Source organism: Amblyomma maculatum, chromosome 10 (assembly GCF_055883805.1).
Source record: "Amblyomma maculatum isolate TAMU_Amacu chromosome 10, ASM5588380v1, whole genome shotgun sequence".
Lineage (NCBI taxonomy): Eukaryota > Metazoa > Arthropoda > Arachnida > Ixodida > Ixodidae > Amblyomma > Amblyomma maculatum.
Window position 1 is genome coordinate 40,388,193 of NC_139353.1, and position 12,772 is coordinate 40,400,964.

The 12,772-nt window shown below is 48.1% G+C and overlaps 1 protein-coding gene across 1 annotated transcript in view; it reads left to right on the forward strand.

Annotated features, from left to right (window-relative positions):
- Vps13B (vacuolar protein sorting 13B) overlaps positions 1–12,772 on the forward strand; it is a 105,343-nt gene that overhangs the window by 86,302 nt on the left and 6,269 nt on the right. Inside the window, exons 52-56 of the mRNA XM_084582551.1 lie at positions 5,629–5,861; positions 6,507–6,820; positions 8,022–8,201; positions 10,036–10,194; positions 10,980–11,138. Coding sequence (XP_084438677.1) covers positions 5,629–5,861; positions 6,507–6,820; positions 8,022–8,201; positions 10,036–10,194; positions 10,980–11,138 — 1,045 coding nt within the window. The remainder of the gene's footprint in view (positions 1–5,628; positions 5,862–6,506; positions 6,821–8,021; positions 8,202–10,035; positions 10,195–10,979; positions 11,139–12,772) is intronic.

A 12,772-nucleotide genomic window follows, 5' to 3' on the forward strand; every position in this document is an offset into this window, starting at 1 on the left:
CATTAGCTTTGGTGGATACGGGTGCGACTGTGTCTGTGATGAGTAATCAGTTTAGGCGCTTGTTGGGACGCAAAGTGATGTTTGAATATGACCGTGCTTCAACGTTTTGTGGTGTGAGTGGAGAGGCGTTGCGGCCACTGGGTGTGTGTAGTGCGCAAGTGTCTGTGGGTGGTGCAATTTTTCAAGCCGAATTCGTAGTCTTACCCCACTCTACGCATGACATCATTTTAGGAATGGACTTCTTGAAGTTTTGTGGCGCTACCGTGGACTGCCGAAGTCAAGAGGTTCATTTTGATGGCTCGCATCTGCCGACACTTTTTGAAAGTGGCCGTGATGAAGAAACAGTTTTTAGTATTACCGAAGACACAGTAGTTCCACCCTTGTCTGCCATGTTCGTCCCCGTGTCCGTTCCACTTCTTGAGAAGGTTTCATTCCAGGCCATGGTGCACCCAGTTCACTCAGCATGCCTGAAGAAAAATGTAATTATCCCTCACTGTATGATATCCGTGCATCATGGTAGTGCCTCGTTATGGACCATCAACCCATCGTCCGAGCCCGCAGTTTTACCAACGGGATTGAAGCTTGCCTCTTGTGGACCCGATGCGCCCCACGTCGTTGCTTTGGTCACAGATGCTACGAGTGCCACCGTACCTTTGCCTGCTGATGAAACTTCAATCTCCCGCATGATCAGCGCCGATCTCAGCTCACCTCAACGCCGTGCTCTTGTGGATATTCTTCTACCTTTTTCGCCTATGTTTGACTTTTCTGAAACAGATGGACCAACCTCTCGCCCTGCACATCGGACCCATCATAGCATCGACACTGGTTCGGCTCGTCCCATTCGTCAAAAGCCATATCGCGTGTCCCCATCTGAGCGCAAAGTCATTCATGAGCAAGTGGAGGACATGCTACAGAAAAAGGTGATACAGGAGTCATCTAGCCCCTGGGCTGCCCCTGTTATTCTTGTACGCAAGAAAGACGGTTCGTGGCGATTCTGCGTCGATTATCGGCGTTTAAATTCTGTTACGAAAAAGGACGTCTATCCTCTTCCTCGCATAGACGATGCCCTCGACTGCCTCTCTGGTGCGTCCTATTTTTCTTGTCTTGATCTCAGATCTGGCTACTGGCAAATTCCAATGGACCCTGCAGATAAGAAAAAAACAGCCTTCGTAACGCCAGATGGCCTTTATGAGTTTAATGTTATGCCATTCGGGCTGTGTAATGCGCCAGCTACATTCGAACGCTTTATGGACACAGTTTTGCGCGGCTTAAAATGGGACATTTGTCTTTGCTATCTGGACGATGTCGTGATATTTGGGAAATCCTTCCAAGAACACAATGACCGTCTAGTACGTGTCTTGAATTGCCTGCACAACGCCGCCCTAATTCTGAACTCCAAAAAGTGCCGCTTTGGAGAGCGCCAAGCGCTGGTGCTAGGACACCTTGTCAATGGTGATGGTGTAATGCCGGATCCCCAGAAAACTGCCGCTGTTGAGTCTTTTAAACCCCCGCAGACAGTGAAGGAGTTGCGCAGTTTTCTAGGGTTGTGCTCGTATTTTAGACGCTTTATACATCGCTTTGCTGACGTTGCTTACCCATTGACGTGCCTTCTCCACAAAAACTCTACTTTTAACTGGACACCAGACTGCGACGCGTCATTCCGTCAACTGAAGTTTCTTTTAATATCGAAACCCATCTTACGTCACTTCGATCCTACTGCAATGACAGAAGTACACACGGACGCTAGTGGAATCGGTCTTGGTGCAGTCCTTGTCCAACGGCACAATGAACGAGAGCATGTTATCGCGTACGCAAGTCGTACCCTGAGCAAGCCGGAGCGAAACTACACAGTCACCGAACAGGAATGCCTAGCTGTAGTTTTCGCTGTGCAGCGTTTCCGTTCATATTTGTACGGACGTTCGTTTACTATCGTAACTGACCATCATTCACTCTGTTGGTTGCGGAACCTTCGAGACCCATGTGGTCGCCTCGCACGCTGGGCCCTCCGGTTACAGGAATATGACTTTGCCGTGGTTTACAAAAGCGGGAGGCGTCATGCAGACGCAGATTGTCTTTCTAGGATGCCAATGGCCACGACTGGACCTGAAAGCGACGATTTCGACAATTATATATCGACCCTCGAGCCAGCGTTCCCCGACACGAATGTTTTCAAAACGGAACAGCAAAATGATACCAGTCTGCAGCCTCTCTTTGCCCAAGCCAACGTACCTACAAGCCGTTTTTGTGTGCATGATGGCCTCCTATGGAAAAAGAGTTATTCGCCTGTCGGCCAGCGATACCTACTCGTAGTTCCCAAGACGTTGTGCACGGACGTATTGCGTGTTATGCATGATAATCCAACTTCTGGGCATTTGGGATCGGTTAGAACACTCCACCGTGCTCAAGAAAGATTTTACTGGCCCAGAATGCGCTCGACGGTTGAACAATACGTTGCCAGTTGCAAGCAATGTCAACGCCACAAACGTCCAACTGCAACTCCGTCTGGCTTGCTGCACCCTGTGAAGACCCCGACAGCACCGTTTGATCAAGTAGGCATTGACCTCGTAGGTCCGTTTCCGAAGTCCGTGGATGGAAATCGCTGGATTGTAATCTGCGTGGACTATCTCACACGTTATTGTGAAACCGCCGCTCTTCCATCTGCTACGGCGCATCAGGTGTCGCTTTTCTTGCTGCACTCAGTCATCTTACGACACGGGCCGCCACGAATTGTCATCACTGACCGGGGCCGACAATTCACTGCTGATGTTGTTGAAGAGCTCATGCGTTTATGCGCCGTAACTTTCCGACACTCGACGCCATACCATCCCCAGACAAATGGCTTGACTGAGCGCGTCAACAGAACGCTTATCAACATGCTAGCCATGTATGTGGACGCAGGGCATAAGAACTGGGACACCATACTGCCCTTCATCACGTATGCGTTTAATACCGCCACGCATGAGACGACTGGATACAGTCCATTTTTTCTGCTTTACGCCAGACCGCCACGCTACTCTCTGGATACTATCCTGCCCTTCACAAGCCGTGAAGACCCCTGCCTGGCTGAGACCCTCTGTCTCGCCGAAGAAGCTCGGAGAATCGCCCGATTACGGTCTGGTGCTTCACAAGAACGTTCCAAAGTGCGATACGATTCCAGTCACCGGCGGGTCACGTACTCTGTAGGTGATTTAGTCTGGCTATGGCGTCCAATTCGGCGCCGTGGCCTACATCAAAAACTCTTGGCCCATTATGACGGCCCATATGTGGTTATCAAACGCCTTAGTGATTTAACTTATGGGATAGCCCGCCTGACAGCATCGGGTCGCCGGTCTGCAAAAACCGAACTGTGTCATGTTGCCCGCTTGAAGCCGTGTCAGCCTCGCACGACTCACGAACACGCCCAGAGGGCTTTGTCTGAGTAGGGGGGAAATGTCACGCTAATGACGACGATGAGGGATGGTGATGGTGAGGCAGAAGAAGAAGACGAAGCGTTGGTGCCTGGGGCTAGTAGGCTTCACCTTATCCCACTGCCATATCACTGTAAATAAACACCCCTTTGCTATTTCATCGTAACAATATCGATAATTCGATATACAGAAATCGGCTTGTGATGGCACATACGATGCGAAAAAACGGTACCGTATGTGCCGCGTAATCAACCCACTCGCGTAATGAACCCACCCTCCACTTTTGCACCTGAGAATTTGGAAGAAAAAAAAGCATTAAGACCAGCTCGCTCACATGCAAGCGATTGAGCGATCTCAGCGACGAGCGGCAGCGACAGACCGAAAAATTTCCAACTTGTGGAAACTGCGTCCCTCTCGCCGCTCAAGCCACCGCGGCAGCTCAAAACAAGGTTTCTGTGTCGCCGCGCGCGCCAGAAATCTCGAGCGTTTTTGCTTGCATGTCGATGGGGCGCGCCGCTCCGTTTGGATCGTTTCATCCACAGCTCATTTCTTGGCAGCATGCCAAGATGCTGCACAGCGATAACGTCACGACGTGTTTATCTTTTGATAGCTCCTGCGGTGGGGGGAGCGAACTTGCAGAGTTCCCGTGATAGCTTGATTGCACAAGCCTGGTTCGATTTATCACGCTGCACTTGAGGCGGACGTAGTCCACTGCCCCTCTATAATGCTTCTTGTAAGCCCTGAGGGTACAAACAAACAAACAAACAAACAAACAAACAAACAAACAAACAAACAAATAAATAAATAAATAAAAAATAAAATAAAATAATTGGAAAGCGTGATAGCTGCAAATGCTGTATGAAGCGAAAAATGCTAAAAGCCGATGTCATAATCGCAGCTGACCGCATGCTTTCATTGAATTATACATGGAAGAATAAACGACCCCCCCCCCCCCCCCCAAAAAAAAAAGAACAAGAAAAAAAAAAAAAAACTGCCGCTTCTTAAGGCCCGCAGATCTTACGCTACGCCGTGCATACAGCACGATAAGAATGGATTACTCTCGCAACAAAAAAGAAGAGAGAGAGAGAGAGAGATCTGCCGCTTCTTAACGTCCGCAGGCGTCATAGCCACGTCAGCCGCCGCGCTCAGAGGGTCCGCAACAGACGCTGGAGAAAGCGTTCGACGTTCTGTCTGAAAACGGGCTGAGCTGGTTTGGCGCATGCGTAGCGCATGCTACTGCAAACGAAGGCCGGGAGAAAGAAAGGAGAGAGATAGCTCGGCAAAAGAATGGGCACACCCTGGTGCTTCGCTCTATCGCATTTTTCCCCTCTCGTTCCCACCTGTTCTCTCTGGTTCATTCATGCACATGGCTTGCAAACGTCACGTGCTGGCGCGCGGGAAACGATAACCTCAGATGCGTGCGTCTTTGGGGAATGGGCATGGCGCTGCCCTACACCAGCCGTCGCCAAACTCTCCCCTCTCATTCCTTCCGTGCGTGGCTTGAAAACGTCACGCGGCAAATGGCCGAGGGTGATGCAATCATCTTTGGGGAAGGCACACTTTCCAATGCGTGGTGCGGAGTTCGATATATCGAATGACCGGTGAAATTAAGTTTGGTATATATGACGCGGCTTTCCTATACTTTTACATGGGATTTTCAAGGGGATATTCCACGAGTTCGATATAACCAAAATTCGATATATCCGGGTTCGACATGAGCCTGCATTGTTTTTTAAGGTGAAAAGCCTTACTTGGCTATGTTTGTAATAACATGGAAGCAAAGTGTAACGTGTGATAAGGTGTTAGGACGTCACATTTAGATGAGACTGATAGTCATAAATGTGCATGTAATGACAAGTGGTATATAAATGTCATGTCATGCCTAGTCACATCAAGTGATTCATTATAGTTTAGTCATGAGTCATAGTCACTTGCCATGAGTCTGTCAGATCAGGGATCCAATGTCCATGACTATGGAGTCCATGACTTGTGTAAGTCAGTCATGACCATGACTAGTGCCTAGTCATGACTCTCAAAAGTGCTGAGTCATGACACTTTAGAGAAGCTACTAAAGAGCAGCCAACGCACTTGCTTTCGCATTTCTGGAATGCAGATTTCTGTAAATTTTTTTTTTCTCTTTCGTTCTGCCTTTCTTACTTTCTCTAGTTTTTGCCTGCCTTTCATGTTTAATCCTTGCTACATGCTTTTCTGTCTGATTCAGGTTGATAACCAGCTGTCACAAGATGAGTCGTCGAATGAAGTCTATGACTTTCCCGTTGTCCTGGTGCCCAGAGGTGACTCTCCGTCAACAGAAGGCGCATCCTCTTGCCAAAATGCTGTTGCATCGCTCACCCTGTCGCTCGAAGTTCTCCGCGACGGTCGCTTGACTGCAGATTCATTGACTGTCAAGTTCTGCCCATTGTTGCTCTTCTTGGAGGACACATTGCTTTACAGGTAAGGAACAGTGACAATTCATGAGACCTTCAGCTCTGAATCGCGGCATCTGAAAATATTTTGTCAGAATTCTCAGTTGCATTATTTTATTTTGTATGCTGAGTTGTGTGAAAGTAAATTGTTATTTATAATGTGCTTCTGTTATTCACTAGTCCTCAGCCGAGTAAAAAAATACTGCGCATCTTTGCCACAGAGTTTTTTTTTTTTTATTTGCATCTCTTTGTTTATATGCGCTTATTGTATAAGTTAAGGATTTCTACAGAAGCAAAGGAATGCTTCAAGAATTTGGATATTTCTGCATTATTATTCTTTATTTTTTTTTTTAGAGAGAGAGAGAGAGAAAGCTAAGAAGGCAGTTTTTCTCGTTGTGTTATCTTTGTATCTCTGTCATGTGTATTGCACGGCCACTTGAAGGATTTCTTGCAGGGACGACCAATCACAGCAGGTAATGACTTTTGGCCGTTGCCTACGTAAGAGTACACACACGCATTTTTGAGCACAATCGCCACCTGGCCATGCAGCAAGTTCTCCTGTTGCCATGTCTTAGGAACTGAAGAAGGCTGTAGTTTTCTTATGATTCGTGCCTTCTTGCAACACGTCCTGATCCATTCAATTAGCTTTGCTGCCTTCACCATCTTCGTGCAGGCTGGCCCGCATGTCGAGCTTTGTGCGTCCAGCTTGGCACTGTGCACCCTTGTTGGCCAGTCGTGAGCCCCGACTCCCACAGGAGGTGGCGGACGCATCGCTGGCACTGATGCGAACGGTGTCAGTGCGGGAAATCGTGCTGGAGCCATTGGTGGTGCAGCTCAGCATTCACGCCTCGCTGAAGTTGTACTTGTCCCTGAATGGGACGCCCCTGAGCTTTGCACGATTCAGCCGGAGGAACCTGGTCACGGGCTGCTACCAGCTAGGCCAGCTGCTGACGCGCCACTATGTGACGGGTGCACTGTTGAGAGCAGGTGAGACCCATGGTGGACTTGAGAGGCCGTGCTAGCGTGAGGGGCTTGGAGCCGTGTGACCGTGTGACGTTTTTTGCCGTTTCCAAGACTGCGCTTGAGCAAAAGACATCCTTTCAGATATAGTCTGTACATTACTTAAGTGGGAAGAATTTCAATCCTAACAAGATGAGCAAGAGAGGTACAAGGTGTACGCAAACAACATTTCAGCATCCGTTTATTTATTTTGTCTTTGTTTTCCTTCCATGTGTCTTTGTTTCGCTTGCTCTGGAAGAATTTCCATTTGAATGTTCGTGCTGGTTTCATCTGCATGGTATGAACCATTTAGCTCAGGCTGCTTTAGAGATTGTTTTTTGACCATAATGTGCACTTTGAAAACGCAATAACAGACATGATGATCTCAAGCAGCATGCTTGAATTAGAGATAAACTGGTGTTTCAGGGCTTAATTTTTCTGGCTACTTCCAGTTTGGGTAGACATCTGCTTGTCTCTTTCAATGACTGTGCATTTGCCTCGCACTTCAGATACCTTGTTTGGATGAACACGTCATTTGCCCAAGGTGCGTTTTCCACCTGAAAGGGCCTTGACAACTTTTGTTGTTTGAAGAGCACTTTCTAGGCAAGATTTTGTTGCTAAACACTTGTGGCAAAAGTCAACAACATTGTTGTGCCTCTCCTCCTCTTTATGGTCTGCGGGAACAATGCACATGATTCTGTGTCCTGGCTGCTCGACAGCAGCTATTATTACAACATGACTTGGCAAGTTCAGTCAGTGTAACAGAAGCTTTGGCGAGTTGTTAAGCCATTATTTGAGATGAACGGCGTGATTTACAACTTAAGCGAAGCGAAAAAGTTAAGACGTACGGGGGTGAGCACTGACATTCAACAAAAAAATCTTATTGCTCAAATTGTGGAAATAATTTGATTGTGTATATTTATGTACAGGCTTCATTCGTTACCATGTTCTATTTTTCTTGTTTGGAGCCTAGCCTATTTATTTCCACACTCCAAGCAAGAAAGTTATTACTGAAAGTCAGCGTGCACCTTTGTGTGTCTTTCGTTTTAACTTCGTCTAAGTCACGCTGCTCATCGCAAACAAGATGCAAAAGTGGTCTTGGCTGGTCATGTCACACTCACGAGTTGATTGAGTGGAACATTGCCCCTTGTGACATGTGCTTCACTAACTTGTCGTCTGATGATTGCAGGCTGGGTAGTGGGTTCCCTGGACCTGCTGGGCAACCCAACAGGTCTGGTACGCGCCCTAGGGTCCGGTGTCTCGGCTATGGTGGTGCTTCCATACAGGGGCTTGGCACAGGGTCGCCCTTGGGCCTTCTTCATGGGCATCTCGCACGGAGCTTCCACCATGCTGCGCCACATATCTTCAGGTGAGCTTCGCGGATAGGACATCTCCTATTCCCCTCTTTTTTCTCTGCTTTCACTGCCAGTGGTTTGAGACAATGAAAGCATGAGTGGGTAATGACGAAAATGGGTATGTGGCTGGTCTCCCATCTTGTTTTTTGCCCTAGCGATATAGTGAGCAGACGTACATGTGCGGGCGAAAGTAAACGGAGCACGCTATTGCCTTCCAAAATTTTTTAACGCGTCACCCAATTGACACTGACAACTGCGATTTCTACAGACTGGTAGGCAACGCTGGTGCGCTTTCTCAAGGACAAGTAAAACTTCGTTATTTCCGATAGGGAAAAACGTGAATGCAGTCATGACAGAATAGCATACTCCGTTTACTTATATCTTGTATCCACACCTGTACCTTACTGTCCAGGGTGTTGCTGTTTTTGAGGCTAATTGATAGTCTAGTTTATGTGTGGTTGCAGAAATAGATAAAGTAAGAACTCGTTAATTCAAGCTTCACGGGACCGGGGAAAAAGTTTGAATTACCCAATATTCTAATTATCGAATGGCCTCGAAAAAACTGACAAGAACCATTTGCATTACGGTTAATTTACGCAAAACGACCCCTTCGCATAATGAGCCCTCCCATCCCCGATTTTTGCCGAAGAATTTGAAAAAATAGAAAGGAAGTGCCAGCCGTTGGCGTGTCTTGGCGTGTCCCTCCGTTTCGAGCCGTCACGGTCCGCAGTGAATTTCTTGGCAGTGCACCAAGATGCTGTGCAGCAATAACATCACAGTGTGTTTGTACTTTCTGAGGTTAGCTCTAGCAAAGGGGTGGAAATGAACTTGGCAGAGTGCCAGCGCTTGTCCGGTTGCGCAAGCCTTGTTTTGAGTATGTTCGCTTTATCATGCCATGGGCAATTGAGGCAGGCGTGGTCTGCTGACACTCAGTCGTTGGAACGCGCAATACATTAAGCCTCTTTTAAATGACTGATGCTAAATGCCGGCGTCATGATCATGGCTGACCGCATGCTTCCATTCACGACTGATGGGTGGATGGACGGACAATCCTCTGAAAAAAAAAAAGGGGGAAGAGTTTTTTTCCATGCAACCAGTAGCATCTGTGTCATAGCATTTCAGGGGCATTGGCTGGGACAGCGCCAGTAGAGCTTATCTGTATTTGCGAATTAACAGGGCTCGAATTAACAAATATTTAGTTGTGAGTTTCGGATGGTTGCTTGGCAGAGAGCAGGCAGCTGCCTCCGCGGCCGCTAGCCCCAACCCTGTGGCGCCGCCGGCCGCCACGCCGGTCATGGCGCTAATTAGGCTTTACCCACTCTGCCGTGGTTTTACCTGGTTTCATCTTCTGTCTCCATTTCGGGCATGCACAGGCATCTGTGCTACTTTCGAGGAGGGTTCTTTTTTTTTTTTTTCTTTTTTTTTTCCCTGTGCTGCGTGCCATTTCCCAGACGCGGTGACGCGTAGTTCGGAATGTCCATAATAGAACCAGCTCGCATTTGAATTAACGGGCTTTTTAGTTCACAGATCCCTATGGAGCTTGGCCGGACCAAGTAGGGTAGTTCAAATTATTTGAAAATTCGAATTATCAAACTAAATTTGAGTCCCTGGGCGCATGATAGGCTTGGTTTTTTTTAATGCAAAACCTCTGTGTACACAGATTTGGCTTCACTCAAGAAAAATCTGCTGTGCTATGTCCTTTGTGCTTCCATCCCCTCTCTTGCCATGTTTAGCTTCTCAGTAGCCATCCATTTTCAATTGTATCAACAAAATAAAATATAGAAAGGGGCCAAATTTTGTTCAGCTCTGGTAGTGTAAATGTGTGCTTTTCCTGTTTCCTTTTTGTAGGTGCCTTGAGCTCTGTCACCCAGCTTGCCACCAGCGTGTCTCGGAATCTGGACAGGCTGTCACTGGACCCTGAACACCTCGCCTGGAAGGAATCGCTGCGCACTGGTCCGTCGGCTGGCATCGGCCAGGGGCTGACAACTCTTGGGATCAGCCTGCTAGGTATGCCATACCACGAGAATGGTTCAGACAGCAGCGTTGGGACGTCAAAAACAGGGACTTAAGCCACGTTCATACACGTGAATTACACCAAAAAAATGCGGGGTTCTTGCTGCTTCCGTGCAGAAAGCTTACTGTAAAAGCAAAAAACTACTACCAACGCATTCGTGCGGGACCAATATAGTTGCTTCCTGCCCTGTCTTTATGCGCTTAGGATCTGTTTTCTGCACATTCTTACTGCTTATCTGTCACTTAAGTAGCCCAGTTACCAGCTGTTCTATTATTTTAGCTTGAACATGTTTTGTCTAAAACCTTTCTAGGCTCATGAAATGAAATCCCGTGCGTGCGATTTGTCATATTCCGCAAGATCTAGCATTCCTGCCATCTACAATCCCACTGAATGCGTGCCAAGGAACGCCACGCGACAGGAGCGATGGTGTACTGTTAAAACATGCCGGTGGAAGTGTGACAGATATTGCTTCTTTCCTTTCCTGTAAACAAATTATAATTATATTTAGCACTGCAATGAACGCCGATAAGAGGCAAATAATAGGAGAGGAAGGGTAGGCTATCACCATTCTCCTTTTCTTTTTTTTTTTTTTTTCCTTGTGAAAATGATTTCTAAGGTGTAGGGAAAGAAAAAGAGGACTCAGAAGGTGGGACAGTTAAACAGGCATTCTAGCTGCATTAGGAGTTGAGAGAGCTGGCGGTAGAGCGATCGGCTGTGAAGGCTTTCGATAATCTTGGCTTTACTATTAATTGGAAACGTTTTGCATGGCAACTTGCAGGGGCTGTGGCTGGCATTGTGGACCACCCCATGCAAGCCCTAATTCACGAAGAGAGCCGAGGGCCAACCGGATTCGTCAAAGGGGTCGGCCGGGGCCTGATGGGTGCCGTGGCCAAGCCGATTAGTGGGGCCGCTGAGCTTGTGGCACAGACAGGCAAAGGTGGGCTTCCGCTTCGCTCTCTTATTTCTGTGCCTTGAATGTTGTTGCTCGGCCAACTGCTTTGGCGACGATTACTTGACTGGCTCGGACTTTGCCTAACCTAAATGGTCAACGTCTGCCGCTGTTTGATAGCAGGGTGGCGACAGTGATTGTGTGCTGGTGGCCAGGTCTGTTAATGCGACAGTGTTAAAGGCCCCACTCTCCAGAAAATCTGCGAAAAATTGTGAGCGAAAAATCCAGTGCGTGGTTTTGGAAGGGAGCAGCTGGCAGGTGACATAACCGTGCACAGACTGGTCATCAGTCACTTCATGCGACATCACGAGGTCATGTGACGTGGCTTCGTGTTTGAGTTGAAAGGGAGAGATGGGAACCCAACTTTCCGGAACTCTTGTATCTCGAGTTAGATGCGATGCATCTAAGCCACACAGGCATATTTATATGACTCTGTTAAAGAGGGCTTTATATATATACCGTATTTACTCGCATAATGATCGCACCCCTGAATTTTGAGGTCAAAATTCCATTTTCTAAATTCCCCGCCTAATGATCGCACCCCGAACATGGAGCCGCCTGGTGGTTGATCTGCAGTCATCCCGCAGCGAATGCATTCCGACGAGTTCCCAACCTAGTCTAGTAACGTTGAAGTTCCCATGATTCCATGCTTTGCGGCGTTCGCCATTTTGCAATTCGGCAGCGTCGTAGCGTGCTTTGTGTTTTTGTGCGAGTTTACGCCATTTCACTAGAAATTTCATTAGAAATGATACAGACGCAGGCGCGCACAACTGCCAGGAAGCTGGGAATCGCCGCAAAGGATTTCCGCGCTAGCTCCGGTTGGACGACTCGCTTTATGCGACGGAATGGACTTTCCCTGAGGTGGCGGACGTCGTTGTGCCAGCGGCTCCCAGTCGCGTATGAAAGCAAAGTGATAAACTTCCATCACTTCGTCACTAGGCTTCGCGAAAAATGCGGTTACCTCATGTCGCAAATTGGAAATGCCGATCAAACTCCACTGACGTTCGACATGCCCCGGAATACAACTGTGAGCGAGAAGGGTGCTCGGAGCGTCCTCGTGAGGACGTCTGGCGCAGAAAAACAGCGATGCACAGTCATGCTTGCTGTGACGGCCGACGGGCGGAAGCTGCCACCATACGTGATCTTCAAACGGAAGACTATTCCGAAGGGAAACTTTCCCCGTGGCATCCATATACGTGCACAGATGAAAGGGTGGATGACTGCAGACCTGTTGGTCGACTGGATCAAGACTGTTTGGGGAAGAAGACCAGGAGCATTTATGCTTCTCTCGCTTCTGGTTTTGGACAGTTTTAGGGTTCACCTTGTGGACAGCGTGCGTGCCAAGCTGAAAGAGCTGCGCACGGACATTGCAGTCATTCCTGGCGGCCTGACTTCGCTGCTGCAGCCTCTCGACGTATCTTTGAACAAACCGTTCAAGGACAACGTTTGACGACTTTATGCTGAGTGGATGGCGATGGGCCAGCATGATTTGACGCCGAGCGGAAAGATTAGAAGGCCATTCGTGGAGATGCTGTGCTCGTGGATCACAGAAGCGTGGAGCAGTATCCCCGACGAGGTAGTGGCTAAGAGTTTTAAGAAGACAGGCATATCTAACGCTTTGG